Below are 16,740 nucleotides of genomic sequence, written 5' to 3'. Positions count from 1 at the left end.
TTGTTTCATGACACATGCATTTCTCCTATATAATCCCAGTGTTTTGCTTATAAGCCATATTATAACTGTGAATCAATCTTCTTTATTTGAACATCTAGGACAGATTCACACATCATTTCACCATTAACTAGGATAGACTCAGCCTTGCAGATCTTTCAGGTTTCAAGCCTGGCTGTGTTGTTTCAGTTCTTTCTGCTGCCTGTGTTTTGTGGGGGAAAAAAAAAAAAAAAAAAAAAAAAGCCAAAAGCCAGACTTCGGGGCTTTCTGTTGCAGCTTGAAGAAGAACACAGGTTATTTCATCACTGGTTGCGAGACATGTGTTACCCGGCTCATTAATTCACACAGTTCTTGTTTTCTCTGCCTTTTTCATGCTGATGTGATACATTTGTGAAGTCCAGGGTTGTACTACATATGATTAATGCTGCAGTAAAGTCTAATAAACTGAGATTCCAACAAAAAAGTGTGAAAAATGTAATCTCTAAAGTTCTGAAAGCTCACATATGACAAAACCCATAAATCACCCCAGAAGTAGTCATTATGGTGAGTTACTAACTAGATTATACAGCTGCATTTGTCATAATTTCCCATTACGTAGAGAATAAACCTATCAGGCTGATTTATGGCAGAGGGCTCCACAATATGGGAACTGGGACCTGTGCTGTTCTGTGGAAAACGATGAGAAATGTTGTGTCTACTCAAGCGCTGAATGGAAAAGGAAGGAGGGGAGATAACTGTCATTTGAAAGCACTGATTCAGGGCCAAGGACTTCAGAGAGGAGTCAGGCTTACACCCATGGGCTGGCAGGAAGAGTATCCACCAACCTGCCCCAACACCACCAGCAGCACCAGAATGTGCTCTCCACAGGTGGAGGGAAGAGGGGAGATAGGACATATTCTGAGGGGGCCAAAGTCAGTCATGGAGAAATCACAGAATCCTAGAATGGTTTGGGTTGGAAGGACTCTTAAAACCATCTTATTCTAACCCCTGACATGGGCCGGAACACACTAGAGAGCTGAATGCCTGGCTACTCAGGGGATACTCATGGTTTTGACTGTGGAGCAATATTGGGAGCAGATGGTATTCACCAGACCTCAGACCACAGGCAAAAAGGTGGGCAAATGTGGGACACATCCCAATGGCCTCCCTGGTGCAGCAGCCACTGAAGACCATGGCAGCTACACAGATGCTTTTTGCTCTGCAATCCCTTTGCACTCAAACGCCATGCTGGGCATTTCACCAGGACTGGCAGGTCTGGCTGGGCAGGAACGGGCAAGAGGCACTGCTCTTGTAACCTCTATGGGTTCACTGGGGACACAATGAGGATTCTGTTCATCTCAGACACAATAGGAGTGGCCAGTCCTGGCTAAGACAGCTGTGTGATTATTATGCAAAGTTGCTCAAGTTCTCTGCCAGGACCATCCCTCTGCAGCTTCTTGATCTGAAGGAGACGGGAAGTGGTTTGGCTACACTTCTTTATCTCTAATATCCAATGAACAGGTTTCAGAGAGGTCTTAGGGTGGTGGGAACCAGGCATGGTCAATCAAAAAAAACTGAGCAACCCTCACTCAATCCCACTCACAGAAGAACCAGTCACATTACAAAAGCATCTCTGGTGTTTCATAGTTGATATTCTGTATTATATTTCATATCATTGATTCTGTTCTTTTCTCTTTGACAAGAGCTCAGCAAGGGCTTCTGCCTGCCTTCTGAAGGGAACCCTAGAGGGGCCTTTCCCTCCCAGAGGGGCTGCACTTGGTGGGTGCCGGGGCTTTCATTGCTGGGCCCACTGGGAGCCCCTGAGCTGGGGTGGGGACAAAGGGCGGGGCTGGCCCAGCTGTGATGCCTCAGACCCATGTGACATCAGGGGAAGGTGTCACAATGACAGGAGCTGTAAAAGGCCCCCGCAGGTAACGCTGGCCCAGCACAGCCTGGGCAAGCAGTGAGTGCACACATGGCGGGGCTGAGCTGGGCCAGGGCTGGGGCACAAGTGCCACACCCGGGGCTGCATTGTCCCCCTGCATCCAGGGCCAGCCCCCCGTGTCAGCGCCTTGGGTAGACCACGGAGCTCCTGCTGGCCCACGGGGACAGGCCTTGCTGCCTGCCAGCTGCCTGGGGCCCTCTGCTTCCTGCCCTCACATCCCTGCGCCTCCAGGCCTCGCTTCGGCCACCACAAACTCCCTTTGGTCTCCCCACTGAAAGCCTTGTCTCTCTCCTCCTGCAGACCATGGCGCACAAATCAGTCCTTGCCCTGGTTGCACTGCTCGTCTTTGCATTGCCACAGGCCGTGGACAATGGTTTGGATGAGGATGCCAAGATGAGCGCTGAGGACCTGGAGCAGGCTACCCCTGAGCCACCTGACCCTCCATGGGGACCCGTGCTCTCTGCAGCCTTTCAGCAGGGGCCCTACTGGGCTGCTGCTGAACTGCTGCTCCTGCCTTTGTGCTTCTGTTTCAGGCGTGCAAGAACAGCCATGAGGCAGAGAGCAGCAGCCCGGCGAGCTGAAGCAGAGGCGAGAAGGCAAAGAAGGGAAATGGAGGAGAGAAGGCGAAGGAATGAAATCGAGCAGAGAAGACTTCGGTTTAAGAAGAGGTTCAGAGACTTGAAGGAGATGTGGAACACCATGAAAATGATAAGGAGGAATATGGCCAGGCTGATTGGAATAATTAGGAAGGTAAGCAGGAGAGTGAAGGTAAGCTGGGCAGGCTTTTGGAGGAGCCCACACAGTGGCCTGTGTGAAGAAAAGCTTCCTGCTGGAGATGCTCTGTGGGCTGGCCAGGGTGAGCTGCACATCTTTGTGAGCAGCCAGCGCACAGAGCTGCGCTGGGGCAGAGGCTCAGGGCTCCTGCCAGAGTATGCCCCTCTTCACTGTGTCTCTAAACTGTATCTGTATTAACTGCATCTATTAATGCTCTTCCCTGCAGAAGCCTTTCAGTTACCCGAGGATAAAGCCAAGTGAAGGACGGTCGGACAGGACAGACAGAAATTGATTTAAAGTCCTGATTAGTTTAGAAATAATTTAGATACTTTAGTAATTCTATTAAACATGACTTCAATGTGTAGTACAGCTATTGTACAATATAATAGTAATACTAATAGGAACAAATACTAATTCTATTAGAACAAGAATACATTCTAGTCTAATAATTATAATTCGTAGTAAAAATTACTGCAAATTATGTGAATGAACAACAGCTGAAGTGAGTTAAATTTTTGTAATATGAAGTAATTCTGCAAAATCTTCAGTATTCAAAAAACATCATCATTGCAATAATTACTATATATTTTGTAACAGTATACAAATGAATTGTTAATGTCACGATGACTATAATTATTATTTGTGATTGAAAATATTTAAAATACATGATTGTTTTTTCAAAATTACACTGACTACCCTTCCTTTCCTGAGGAACTCCATTCCCTCTAAGACGTTCAGACAGCGCAAATTTACAATAAAGGCAGTTCTTGAACAAATGCTGTGTCTGTGAGTGTCCTTGGAGGAATGTCCAAAGCCATCCAGTTCTACACCTCTCCCAATGGGCTAGCACACTGTTCGCCAGGCCATGTTGCTCTGAGGCCCATCGAGCCTGGACTGGAGCACTTACAGAAACAGGGAAGCCACACCTCCCCTCAGCAACATGGGCCAAATCCTCACGGCCCTCACAGCCAATATTTCCTTCCTAACAGCCCATCTCAGCCTGCCCTCAGTCAGTAGGAAGCAGTGGCCCCAGTGCTGTCCCTGCAGACCCCTATACAGGGCCCTTCGGACGGTCTCCGCTAGGCCTGGTACAGGGACTTATGCTGATCTTCAGGGTCTTTTTCAACCTTGCTGACTCAGAGATTCAAGTGCAGCACAACCAGTGAGGAATCAAAGCTCAGACTCAATGATGATCACGGCTGCCTTCCAACATGGATATCTAGGAGACTGCCAATGGAGGGCAGATGAAAAGAGATCCAAAAGAAAGAACAATGGGAGCTCTTTTGAATCTTTTCAAGATTCACTCAAAGGCAGCTTTAAGCACTACACCAGGGTCACTCTGAGGGGCTGAGCCAGGGTGGGGACAAAGGGTGGGGTTGTGACGTGCTGTGCCACCTGTGACATCTCAGGCACGTGTCACAATGGGGGCAGCTGTAAAAGGCCCCAGCAGGTAAGGCTGGCCCAGCATTGCTCCGGAAAGCGGTGAGTGCGCACGTGCTGGGGAGGCTGGGCTGGGGACGAGGGCCGGGCCAGAAACGCTGCACCCGGGGCTGGGCTCTCCCCCTGCGTGCAAGGACAGCCCCTCCTGGGACAGCCTTGGGCAGGCCACGGTGCTGCTGCTGCTGCTGCCGCCGCCGCTGCTGGGGCAGCGGGACAGGCCTTGCGGCCTGCAGCTGTCTGGGGCCCCGTCCTTCCTCCCCCAGATCCCTGGGCATCCTGTCTTCTCTCCAGCAAGCAGCAGTTCCCTCTCCCCCCTCGTAGCCTCACGCAAGGTCTTCCTTCCATCCTCCTGCAGACCATGAATTCCGTAGTATTCCTTTTCGTGCTGGTGAAGACCCTCAGCCAGTTCCTGCAGCCTGTGGGTGATGTTTGGGATGAGGAAACACGTCTGCGCATGGAAGCGCGTGCAAAGCGCCTGGAGTGGGAGAGGATTCGGCTGGAGCAGGAGGTGGAGCAGCTCAGCCCGAAGCAGGTGCAGGTCTGGAAGCCCATGGCTGTTGCTGTGCTCCTGGTGCTTGTCTTGGTCCTGTGGCTCATCGGGTGGAAAAGCAGCCTGAGGAGAGAGGAGCCTGAGGAAGAAAACAGTGGTGCAAACGAAGAGCAAGTCCAAAACGGGGATGCAAATGAAGGAGACGATGGTGGAAACGAAGAAGCCGATGCAAACCGGCAGGAAGACAACAACGTGCAGGAAGCCGGCCACGTTGCTGCAATCGAAGGAGGCATGGTCCCTGCAGATGAAGGCAGCGATGCTGGGAGTGAAGAGGAAGTTGGCGATGCCGCTTTAAATGAAGAGGATGACATTGTAAATGAAGTCATCAATGATATTGCAAATGCAGCAAACAACAATGACGCGGCAAACGGAGTCCAAGGAGAGGACAATGATTTTGACGATCATGTTGGAAGAATTCTAATGGAGCGCATAGAGTGGCCTGTACAGGACCTGCAGAAAGGCTGTGAGTGGACAGCTGAGCTCATGGACAATTATATAGCTTACTTTGGGCTCATCTTGTCAAACAGTTTCTACCCAGTCCTGCCAAGAGCCATCGGGGTGGGCAGTGCCTTTGAAGGGTGGAGTCCCCGAGAGCAGGATGTTGTGTACCGTGTGCTCATCCCCATGACTCCTCCCCGAGGCCACAGCTTCCACCTGGAGCTGGACTCTGCAGGGGAGAGGCACGTGAGGAACTTCCGTGTCCGTGTGCAGCTGGAGTGCACCTGCTCGAGGGAGCAGCAGGAGGAGAACATGCTGTGCTTCCTGCACCACCCCGAGGAGGAGCTGAGGAGCAATCAGGATCCCAGCCTCCTGGACACCCTGTGCACCGACTCCTACCTCGACGTGCACAAAACGGCCCGCTGGTTCTACCAGCTGGTGAGAGCAGTCTGGCCAGCTTTGCCTCAGTCACACAGCTGGCATTTAAAGCTGCTGCCCTCCAGACGCTCCTGCCAGATCAAGGTGACCAACGGCACAGAAAGCTTCAGGATCGAGGTGCTGTTTGGGGTGCAGAGAGATGACTCACACATCTTTGTGAGCAGCCAGCCGAGAGAGGCCTACACCCCAAGCACAACCTGGCCTGAGACTTATGCTGTGGCAGAGACTGAGTTCTTCGAGCACATTGCCAGGCAGGCCCCCCCTGACAGTTTGCACCTCAAATGCCTGCAGTTCTTCACCCGTCTGCAGCTGGGCTTCGGCTTTTCCACCTACACCACCAAGACCATCGTCATGCACCTGCTCAACATCGAGCCCGTGTCATCGTGGCGCAGGAGAGATTTGCTGCTGCGGCTGGTGGATATCAGCGAGAGCCTGCGCCTGTGTGTGCAAGCAAAACGCCTCAACCACTTCATCGTGGGCAACTGGAGGCTTCCTGGGGACATCAGATTGCCCCGAGATGTTCAAATGGACAAGAGAAACAACCTCTTCCATCACCTGGCACAGCAATCGGCCGCCCACAGGCAGGCGATCAGTGAGTACCAGGTGCTGAGAAAGTGGTTCAAAAGAATCCTTCTTGGGCAACGCTGAATGAAGGAAGGGGAGCAGCCATGGTTATGAGCACAGAGCTGTGCTCCGGCTGCTCACACCTGGCAGTGGAGACCCACCTCCTAGGGCAAATTTGGTGCTTTAAGGAGAGGAGGATGCGGGCAAAGGCTCTGGTGAAGGCCCCCACGGCCTCTCCTGCTGCCTCAGCAGGTGGAGGGCCATGGGAGGATTTATTCTACCTCCTTGTGTCAGATCATTTTCCAAAAGAAGGCACCCAGATCTGCACAAAGCCCCGCTCATGTGTGAACTCTTCCACTCCTAAAAGCGCACATGAAGAGAGCGCACGCCATGCATGCAAGAACAAAGTCACCAAACCCCACCTGCAACATGCAGCTGTTCCTGGCCTTTGAGAAGAGCCCAAAATGGGAGCACGAAAGGAGGAGCAATGTGGGACAGAAAAAGAAAAAAGAAAGAGGGCGAAAAAACCCAAGAGGAAAACCCAGGGCTGCTTGCCTGGGATCATTCCATGGATGGACTTTCTCCTTGTCTCCGGAAGGGAGACCTTTAGGTCAGCATCGGACCAAGCGTGTTGGAGCTGACCTGAAATTTTTTTTATGTAAGAATGTTGATTTTTTTGTTTCGTGGAGAGACATAGATATAAATATATTTTGTTTTTGGTTTTGTATATAGAAATTATAAACGAGACAGTTTTTCGATTAATACATTGAATCGTAAAATACAATAAAAATACTAATACAAAAATATCAGGAGACTAAGTATGTAATTATTATGTAACGATTAAAAGTAATTCCAAACAGTTGTTTAGGTAATGATGCCATATGGATGTGGCATTTGGGGACCTGGCTGATGGGTGCAGTAGGTAGCGTTAAGTTTGCGGTTGAACTGGGTGATCTTCAGGGTCTTTTTCAACCTTGCTGACTCAGAGATTCAAGTGCAGCACAACCAGTGAGGAATCAAAGCTCAGACTCAATGATGATCACGGCTGCCTTCCAACATGGATATCTAGGAGACTGCCAATGGAGGGCAGATGAAAAGAGATCCAAAAGAAAGAACAGTGGGAGCTCTTTTGAACCTTTTCAAGATTCACTCAAAGGCAGCTTAAGGACTACACCAGGGTCACTCTGAGGGGCTGAGCCAGGGTGGGGACAAAGGGTGGGGTTGTGACGTGCTGTGCCACCTGTGACATCTCAGGCACGTGTCACAATGGGGGCAGCTGTAAAAGGCACCAGCAGGTAAGGCTGGCCCAGCATTGCTCCGGAAAGCGGTGAGTGCGCACGTGCTGGGGAGGCTGGGCTGGGGACGAGGGCCGGGTCAGAAACGCTGCACCCGGGGCTGGGCTCTCCCCCTGCGTGCAAGGACAGCCCCTCCTGGGACAGCCTTGGGCAGGCCATGGTGCTGCTGCTGCTGCTGCCGCCGCCGCTGCTGGGGCAGCGGGACAGGCCTTGCGGCCTGCAGCTGTCTGGGGCCCCGTCCTTCCTCCCCCAGATCCCTGGGCATCCTGTCTTCTCTCCAGCAAGCAGCAGTTCCCTCTCCCCCCTCGTAGCCTCACGCAAGGTCTTCCTTCCATCCTCCTGCAGACCATGAATTCCGTAGTATTCCTTTTCGTGCTGGTGAAGACCCTCAGCCAGTTCCTGCAGCCTGTGGGTGATGTTTGGGATGAGGAAACACGTCTGCGCATGGAAGCGCGTGCAAAGCGCCTGGAGTGGGAGAGGATTCGGCTGGAGCAGGAGGTGGAGCAGCTCAGCCCGAAGCAGGTGCAGGTCTGGAAGCCCATGGCTGTTGCTGTGCTCCTGGTGCTTGTCTTGGTCCTGTGGCTCATCGGGTGGAAAAGCAGCCTGAGGAGAGAGGAGCCTGAGGAAGAAAACAGTGGTGCAAACGAAGAGCAAGTCCAAAACGGGGATGCAAATGAAGGAGACGATGGTGGAAACGAAGAAGCCGATGCAAACCGGCAGGAAGACAACAACGTGCAGGAAGCCGGCCACGTTGCTGCAATCGAAGGAGGCATGGTCCCTGCAGATGAAGGCAGCGATGCTGGGAGTGAAGAGGAAGTTGGCGATGCCGCTTTAAATGAAGAGGATGACATTGTAAATGAAGTCATCAATGATATTGCAAATGCAGCAAACAACAATGACGCGGCAAACGGAGTCCAAGGAGAGGACAATGATTTTGACGATCATGTTGGAAGAATTCTAATGGAGCGCATAGAGTGGCCTGTACAGGACCTGCAGAAAGGCTGTGAGTGGACAGCTGAGCTCATGGACAATTATATAGCTTACTTTGGGCTCATCTTGTCAAACAGTTTCTACCCAGTCCTGCCAAGAGCCATCGGGGTGGGCAGTGCCTTTGAAGGGTGGAGTCCCCGAGAGCAGGATGTTGTGTACCGTGTGCTCATCCCCATGACTCCTCCCCGAGGCCACAGCTTCCACCTGGAGCTGGACTCTGCAGGGGAGAGGCACGTGAGGAACTTCCGTGTCCGTGTGCAGCTGGAGTGCACCTGCTCGAGGGAGCAGCAGGAGGAGAACATGCTGTGCTTCCTGCACCACCCCGAGGAGGAGCTGAGGAGCAATCAGGATCCCAGCCTCCTGGACACCCTGTGCACCGACTCCTACCTCGACGTGCACAAAACGGCCCGCTGGTTCTACCAGCTGGTGAGAGCAGTCTGGCCAGCTTTGCCTCAGTCACACAGCTGGCATTTAAAGCTGCTGCCCTCCAGACGCTCCTGCCAGATCAAGGTGACCAACGGCACAGAAAGCTTCAGGATCGAGGTGCTGTTTGGGGTGCAGAGAGATGACTCACACATCTTTGTGAGCAGCCAGCCGAGAGAGGCCTACACCCCAAGCACAACCTGGCCTGAGACTTATGCTGTGGCAGAGACTGAGTTCTTCGAGCACATTGCCAGGCAGGCCCCCCCTGACAGTTTGCACCTCAAATGCCTGCAGTTCTTCACCCGTCTGCAGCTGGGCTTCGGCTTTTCCACCTACACCACCAAGACCATCGTCATGCACCTGCTCAACATCGAGCCCGTGTCATCGTGGCGCAGGAGAGATTTGCTGCTGCGGCTGGTGGATATCAGCGAGAGCCTGCGCCTGTGTGTGCAAGCAAAACGCCTCAACCACTTCATCGTGGGCAACTGGAGGCTTCCTGGGGACATCAGATTGCCCCGAGATGTTCAAATGGACAAGAGAAACAACCTCTTCCATCACCTGGCACAGCAATCGGCCGCCCACAGGCAGGCGATCAGTGAGTACCAGGTGCTGAGAAAGTGGTTCAAAAGAATCCTTCTTGGGCAACGCTGAATGAAGGAAGGGGAGCAGCCATGGTTATGAGCACAGAGCTGTGCTCCGGCTGCTCACACCTGGCAGTGGAGACCCACCTCCTAGGGCAAATTTGGTGCTTTAAGGAGAGGAGGATGCGGGCAAAGGCTCTGGTGAAGGCCCCCACGGCCTCTCCTGCTGCCTCAGCAGGTGGAGGGCCATGGGAGGATTTATTCTACCTCCTTGTGTCAGATCATTTTCCAAAAGAAGGCACCCAGATCTGCACAAAGCCCCGCTCATGTGTGAACTCTTCCACTCCTAAAAGCGCACATGAAGAGAGCGCACGCCATGCATGCAAGAACAAAGTCACCAAACCCCACCTGCAACATGCAGCTGTTCCTGGCCTTTGAGAAGAGCCCAAAATGGGAGCACGAAAGGAGGAGCAATGTGGGACAGAAAAAGAAAAAGAAAGAGGGCGAAAAAACCCAAGAGGAAAACCCAGGGCTGCTTGCCTGGGATCATTCCATGGATGGACTTTCTCCTTGTCTCCGGAAGGGAGACCTTTAGGTCAGCATCGGACCAAGCGTGTTGGAGCTGACCTGAAATTTTTTTTATGTAAGAATGTTGATTTTTTTGTTTCGTGGAGAGACATAGATATAAATATATTTTGTTTTTGGTTTTGTATATAGAAATTATAAACGAGACAGTTTTTCGATTAATACATTGAATCGTAAAATACAATAAAAATACTAATACAAAAATATCAGGAGACTAAGTATGTAATTATTATGTAACGATTAAAAGTAATTCCAAACAGTTGTTTAGGTAATGATGCCATATGGATGTGGCATTTGGGGACCTGGCTGATGGGTGCAGTAGGTAGCGTTAAGTTTGCGGTTGAACTGGGTGATCTTCAGGGTCTTTTTCAACCTTGCTGACTCAGAGATTCAAGTGCAGCACAACCAGTGAGGAATCAAAGCTCAGACTCAATGATGATCACGGCTGCCTTCCAACATGGATATCTAGGAGACTGCCAATGGAGGGCAGATGAAAAGAGATCCAAAAGAAAGAACAGTGGGAGCTCTTTTGAACCTTTTCAAGATTCACTCAAAGGCAGCTTAAGGACTACACCAGGGTCACTCTGAGGGGCTGAGCCAGGGTGGGGACAAAGGGTGGGGTTGTGACGTGCTGTGCCACCTGTGACATCTCAGGCACGTGTCACAATGGGGGCAGCTGTAAAAGGCACCAGCAGGTAAGGCTGGCCCAGCATTGCTCCGGAAAGCGGTGAGTGCGCACGTGCTGGGGAGGCTGGGCTGGGGACGAGGGCCGGGTCAGAAACGCTGCACCCGGGGCTGGGCTCTCCCCCTGCGTGCAAGGACAGCCCCTCCTGGGACAGCCTTGGGCAGGCCATGGTGCTGCTGCTGCTGCTGCCGCCGCCGCTGCTGGGGCAGCGGGACAGGCCTTGCGGCCTGCAGCTGTCTGGGGCCCCGTCCTTCCTCCCCCAGATCCCTGGGCATCCTGTCTTCTCTCCAGCAAGCAGCAGTTCCCTCTCCCCCCTCGTAGCCTCACGCAAGGTCTTCCTTCCATCCTCCTGCAGACCATGAATTCCGTAGTATTCCTTTTCGTGCTGGTGAAGACCCTCAGCCAGTTCCTGCAGCCTGTGGGTGATGTTTGGGATGAGGAAACACGTCTGCGCATGGAAGCGCGTGCAAAGCGCCTGGAGTGGGAGAGGATTCGGCTGGAGCAGGAGGTGGAGCAGCTCAGCCCGAAGCAGGTGCAGGTCTGGAAGCCCATGGCTGTTGCTGTGCTCCTGGTGCTTGTCTTGGTCCTGTGGCTCATCGGGTGGAAAAGCAGCCTGAGGAGAGAGGAGCCTGAGGAAGAAAACAGTGGTGCAAACGAAGAGCAAGTCCAAAACGGGGATGCAAATGAAGGAGACGATGGTGGAAACGAAGAAGCCGATGCAAACCGGCAGGAAGACAACAACGTGCAGGAAGCCGGCCACGTTGCTGCAATCGAAGGAGGCATGGTCCCTGCAGATGAAGGCAGCGATGCTGGGAGTGAAGAGGAAGTTGGCGATGCCGCTTTAAATGAAGAGGATGACATTGTAAATGAAGTCATCAATGATATTGCAAATGCAGCAAACAACAATGACGCGGCAAACGGAGTCCAAGGAGAGGACAATGATTTTGACGATCATGTTGGAAGAATTCTAATGGAGCGCATAGAGTGGCCTGTACAGGACCTGCAGAAAGGCTGTGAGTGGACAGCTGAGCTCATGGACAATTATATAGCTTACTTTGGGCTCATCTTGTCAAACAGTTTCTACCCAGTCCTGCCAAGAGCCATCGGGGTGGGCAGTGCCTTTGAAGGGTGGAGTCCCCGAGAGCAGGATGTTGTGTACCGTGTGCTCATCCCCATGACTCCTCCCCGAGGCCACAGCTTCCACCTGGAGCTGGACTCTGCAGGGGAGAGGCACGTGAGGAACTTCCGTGTCCGTGTGCAGCTGGAGTGCACCTGCTCGAGGGAGCAGCAGGAGGAGAACATGCTGTGCTTCCTGCACCACCCCGAGGAGGAGCTGAGGAGCAATCAGGATCCCAGCCTCCTGGACACCCTGTGCACCGACTCCTACCTCGACGTGCACAAAACGGCCCGCTGGTTCTACCAGCTGGTGAGAGCAGTCTGGCCAGCTTTGCCTCAGTCACACAGCTGGCATTTAAAGCTGCTGCCCTCCAGACGCTCCTGCCAGATCAAGGTGACCAACGGCACAGAAAGCTTCAGGATCGAGGTGCTGTTTGGGGTGCAGAGAGATGACTCACACATCTTTGTGAGCAGCCAGCCGAGAGAGGCCTACACCCCAAGCACAACCTGGCCTGAGACTTATGCTGTGGCAGAGACTGAGTTCTTCGAGCACATTGCCAGGCAGGCCCCCCCTGACAGTTTGCACCTCAAATGCCTGCAGTTCTTCACCCGTCTGCAGCTGGGCTTCGGCTTTTCCACCTACACCACCAAGACCATCGTCATGCACCTGCTCAACATCGAGCCCGTGTCATCGTGGCGCAGGAGAGATTTGCTGCTGCGGCTGGTGGATATCAGCGAGAGCCTGCGCCTGTGTGTGCAAGCAAAACGCCTCAACCACTTCATCGTGGGCAACTGGAGGCTTCCTGGGGACATCAGATTGCCCCGAGATGTTCAAATGGACAAGAGAAACAACCTCTTCCATCACCTGGCACAGCAATCGGCCGCCCACAGGCAGGCGATCAGTGAGTACCAGGTGCTGAGAAAGTGGTTCAAAAGAATCCTTCTCGGGCAACGCTGAATGAAGGAAGGGGAGCAGCCATGGCTATGAGCACAGAGCTGTGCTCCGGCTGCTCACACCTGGCAGTGGAGACCCACCTCCTAGGGCAAATTTGGTGCTTTAAGGAGAGGAGGATGCGGGCAAAGGCTCTGGTGAAGGCCCCCACGGCCTCTCCTGCTGCCTCAGCAGGTGGAGGGCCATGGGAGGATTTATTCTACCTCCTTGTGTCAGATCATTTTCCAAAAGAAGGCACCCAGATCTGCACAAAGCCCCGCTCATGTGTGAACTCTTCCACTCCTAAAAGCGCACATGAAGAGAGCGCACGCCATGCATGCAAGAACAAAGTCACCAAACCCCACCTGCAACATGCAGCTGTTCCTGGCCTTTGAGAAGAGCCCAAAATGGGAGCACGAAAGGAGGAGCAATGTGGGACAGAAAAAGAAAAAAGAAAGAGGGCGAAAAAAACCCAAGAGGAAAACCCAGGGCTGCTTGCCTGGGATCATTCCATGGATGGACTTTCTCCTTGTCTCCGGAAGGGAGACCTTTAGGTCAGCATCGGACCAAGCGTGTTGGAGCTGACCTGAAATTTTTTTTATGTAAGAATGTTGATTTTTTTGTTTCGTGGAGAGACATAGATATAAATATATTTTGTTTTTGGTTTTGTATATAGAAATTATAAACGAGACAGTTTTTCGATTAATACATTGAATCGTAAAATACAATAAAAATACTAATACAAAAATATCAGGAGACTAAGTATGTAATTATTATGTAACGATTAAAAGTAATTCCAAACAGTTGTTTAGGTAATGATGCCATATGGATGTGGCATTTGGGGACCTGGCTGATGGGTGCAGTAGGTAGCGTTAAGTTTGCGGTTGAACTGGGTGATCTTCAGGGTCTTTTTCAACCTTGCTGACTCAGAGATTCAAGTGCAGCACAACCAGTGAGGAATCAAAGCTCAGACTCAATGATGATCACGGCTGCCTTCCAACATGGATATCTAGGAGACTGCCAATGGAGGGCAGATGAAAAGAGATCCAAAAGAAAGAACAGTGGGAGCTCTTTTGAACCTTTTCAAGATTCACTCAAAGGCAGCTTAAGGACTACACCAGGGTCACTCTGAGGGGCTGAGCCAGGGTGGGGACAAAGGGTGGGGTTGTGACGTGCTGTGCCACCTGTGACATCTCAGGCACGTGTCACAATGGGGGCAGCTGTAAAAGGCACCAGCAGGTAAGGCTGGCCCAGCATTGCTCCGGAAAGCGGTGAGTGCGCACGTGCTGGGGAGGCTGGGCTGGGGACGAGGGCCGGGTCAGAAACGCTGCACCCGGGGCTGGGCTCTCCCCCTGCGTGCAAGGACAGCCCCTCCTGGGACAGCCTTGGGCAGGCCATGGTGCTGCTGCTGCTGCTGCCGCCGCCGCTGCTGGGGCAGCGGGACAGGCCTTGCGGCCTGCAGCTGTCTGGGGCCCCGTCCTTCCTCCCCCAGATCCCTGGGCATCCTGTCTTCTCTCCAGCAAGCAGCAGTTCCCTCTCCCCCCTCGTAGCCTCACGCAAGGTCTTCCTTCCATCCTCCTGCAGACCATGAATTCCGTAGTATTCCTTTTCGTGCTGGTGAAGACCCTCAGCCAGTTCCTGCAGCCTGTGGGTGATGTTTGGGATGAGGAAACACGTCTGCGCATGGAAGCGCGTGCAAAGCGCCTGGAGTGGGAGAGGATTCGGCTGGAGCAGGAGGTGGAGCAGCTCAGCCCGAAGCAGGTGCAGGTCTGGAAGCCCATGGCTGTTGCTGTGCTCCTGGTGCTTGTCTTGGTCCTGTGGCTCATCGGGTGGAAAAGCAGCCTGAGGAGAGAGGAGCCTGAGGAAGAAAACAGTGGTGCAAACGAAGAGCAAGTCCAAAACGGGGATGCAAATGAAGGAGACGATGGTGGAAACGAAGAAGCCGATGCAAACCGGCAGGAAGACAACAACGTGCAGGAAGCCGGCCACGTTGCTGCAATCGAAGGAGGCATGGTCCCTGCAGATGAAGGCAGCGATGCTGGGAGTGAAGAGGAAGTTGGCGATGCCGCTTTAAATGAAGAGGATGACATTGTAAATGAAGTCATCAATGATATTGCAAATGCAGCAAACAACAATGACGCGGCAAACGGAGTCCAAGGAGAGGACAATGATTTTGACGATCATGTTGGAAGAATTCTAATGGAGCGCATAGAGTGGCCTGTACAGGACCTGCAGAAAGGCTGTGAGTGGACAGCTGAGCTCATGGACAATTATATAGCTTACTTTGGGCTCATCTTGTCAAACAGTTTCTACCCAGTCCTGCCAAGAGCCATCGGGGTGGGCAGTGCCTTTGAAGGGTGGAGTCCCCGAGAGCAGGATGTTGTGTACCGTGTGCTCATCCCCATGACTCCTCCCCGAGGCCACAGCTTCCACCTGGAGCTGGACTCTGCAGGGGAGAGGCACGTGAGGAACTTCCGTGTCCGTGTGCAGCTGGAGTGCACCTGCTCGAGGGAGCAGCAGGAGGAGAACATGCTGTGCTTCCTGCACCACCCCGAGGAGGAGCTGAGGAGCAATCAGGATCCCAGCCTCCTGGACACCCTGTGCACCGACTCCTACCTCGACGTGCACAAAACGGCCCGCTGGTTCTACCAGCTGGTGAGAGCAGTCTGGCCAGCTTTGCCTCAGTCACACAGCTGGCATTTAAAGCTGCTGCCCTCCAGACGCTCCTGCCAGATCAAGGTGACCAACGGCACAGAAAGCTTCAGGATCGAGGTGCTGTTTGGGGTGCAGAGAGATGACTCACACATCTTTGTGAGCAGCCAGCCGAGAGAGGCCTACACCCCAAGCACAACCTGGCCTGAGACTTATGCTGTGGCAGAGACTGAGTTCTTCGAGCACATTGCCAGGCAGGCCCCCCCTGACAGTTTGCACCTCAAATGCCTGCAGTTCTTCACCCGTCTGCAGCTGGGCTTCGGCTTTTCCACCTACACCACCAAGACCATCGTCATGCACCTGCTCAACATCGAGCCCGTGTCATCGTGGCGCAGGAGAGATTTGCTGCTGCGGCTGGTGGATATCAGCGAGAGCCTGCGCCTGTGTGTGCAAGCAAAACGCCTCAACCACTTCATCGTGGGCAACTGGAGGCTTCCTGGGGACATCAGATTGCCCCGAGATGTTCAAATGGACAAGAGAAACAACCTCTTCCATCACCTGGCACAGCAATCGGCCGCCCACAGGCAGGCGATCAGTGAGTACCAGGTGCTGAGAAAGTGGTTCAAAAGAATCCTTCTCGGGCAACGCTGAATGAAGGAAGGGGAGCAGCCATGGCTATGAGCACAGAGCTGTGCTCCGGCTGCTCACACCTGGCAGTGGAGACCCACCTCCTAGGGCAAATTTGGTGCTTTAAGGAGAGGAGGATGCGGGCAAAGGCTCTGGTGAAGGCCCCCACGGCCTCTCCTGCTGCCTCAGCAGGTGGAGGGCCATGGGAGGATTTATTCTACCTCCTTGTGTCAGATCATTTTCCAAAAGAAGGCACCCAGATCTGCACAAAGCCCCGCTCATGTGTGAACTCTTCCACTCCTAAAAGCGCACATGAAGAGAGCGCACGCCATGCATGCAAGAACAAAGTCACCAAACCCCACCTGCAACATGCAGCTGTTCCTGGCCTTTGAGAAGAGCCCAAAATGGGAGCACGAAAGGAGGAGCAATGTGGGACAGAAAAAGAAAAAAGAAAGAGGGCGAAAAAACCCAAGAGGAAAACCCAGGGCTGCTTGCCTGGGATCATTCCATGGATGGACTTTCTCCTTGTCTCCGGAAGGGAGACCTTTAGGTCAGCATCGGACCAAGCGTGTTGGAGCTGACCTGAAATTTTTTTTATGTAAGAATGTTGATTTTTTTGTTTCGTGGAGAGACATAGATATAAATATATTTTGTTTTTGGTTTTGTATATAGAAATTATAAACGAGACAGTTTTTCGATTAATACATTGAATCGTAAAATACAATAAAAA

General features: G+C 52.7%; 4 protein-coding genes across 4 annotated transcripts; all 4 read left to right on the top strand.

Moving 5' to 3' along the window:
* The first annotated feature begins 4,493 nt into the window (after positions 1 to 4,493).
* LOC136363102 (inositol 1,4,5-trisphosphate receptor-interacting protein-like 1) lies at positions 4,494 to 6,209 on the top strand. Its single transcript, XM_066322191.1, has one exon. It carries the CDS (start codon positions 4,494 to 4,496, stop codon positions 6,207 to 6,209), a length of 1,716 nt encoding a protein of 571 aa, XP_066178288.1.
* A 1,559-nt stretch (positions 6,210 to 7,768) lies between these two features.
* Positions 7,769 to 9,484, top strand: LOC136363101 (inositol 1,4,5-trisphosphate receptor-interacting protein-like 1). Its single transcript, XM_066322190.1, has one exon. It carries the CDS (start codon positions 7,769 to 7,771, stop codon positions 9,482 to 9,484), a length of 1,716 nt encoding a protein of 571 aa, XP_066178287.1.
* Positions 9,485 to 11,042: 1,558 nt separating this feature from the next.
* Positions 11,043 to 12,778, top strand: LOC136363200 (inositol 1,4,5-trisphosphate receptor-interacting protein-like 1). The gene has a single exon (XM_066322278.1). It carries the CDS (start codon positions 11,043 to 11,045, stop codon positions 12,756 to 12,758), a length of 1,716 nt encoding a protein of 571 aa, XP_066178375.1. The 3' UTR covers positions 12,759 to 12,778.
* A 1,540-nt stretch (positions 12,779 to 14,318) lies between these two features.
* LOC136363199 (inositol 1,4,5-trisphosphate receptor-interacting protein-like 1) lies at positions 14,319 to 16,054 on the top strand. The gene has a single exon (XM_066322277.1). The coding sequence runs from the start codon at positions 14,319 to 14,321 to the stop codon at positions 16,032 to 16,034; it is 1,716 nt and encodes a 571-aa protein (XP_066178374.1). The 3' UTR covers positions 16,035 to 16,054.
* The last annotated feature ends 686 nt before the right edge of the window (positions 16,055 to 16,740 follow it).

The sequence above is a fragment of the Sylvia atricapilla genome, chromosome 6 (genome assembly GCF_009819655.1).
Source record: "Sylvia atricapilla isolate bSylAtr1 chromosome 6, bSylAtr1.pri, whole genome shotgun sequence".
Taxonomy (NCBI): Eukaryota; Metazoa; Chordata; class Aves; order Passeriformes; family Sylviidae; genus Sylvia; species Sylvia atricapilla.
The sequence above is the reverse complement of the archived record's forward strand: the minus strand, read 5'-3'. Positions and strand labels throughout refer to the sequence as shown.

Coding starts and splice junctions, on each gene's coding strand:
- LOC136363102 (XM_066322191.1), top strand. CDS start 4,494: ATGAATTCCGTAGTATTCCTTTTCGTGCTGGTGAAGACCCTCAGCCAG.
- LOC136363200 (XM_066322278.1), top strand. CDS start 11,043: ATGAATTCCGTAGTATTCCTTTTCGTGCTGGTGAAGACCCTCAGCCAG.
- LOC136363101 (XM_066322190.1), top strand. CDS start 7,769: ATGAATTCCGTAGTATTCCTTTTCGTGCTGGTGAAGACCCTCAGCCAG.
- LOC136363199 (XM_066322277.1), top strand. CDS start 14,319: ATGAATTCCGTAGTATTCCTTTTCGTGCTGGTGAAGACCCTCAGCCAG.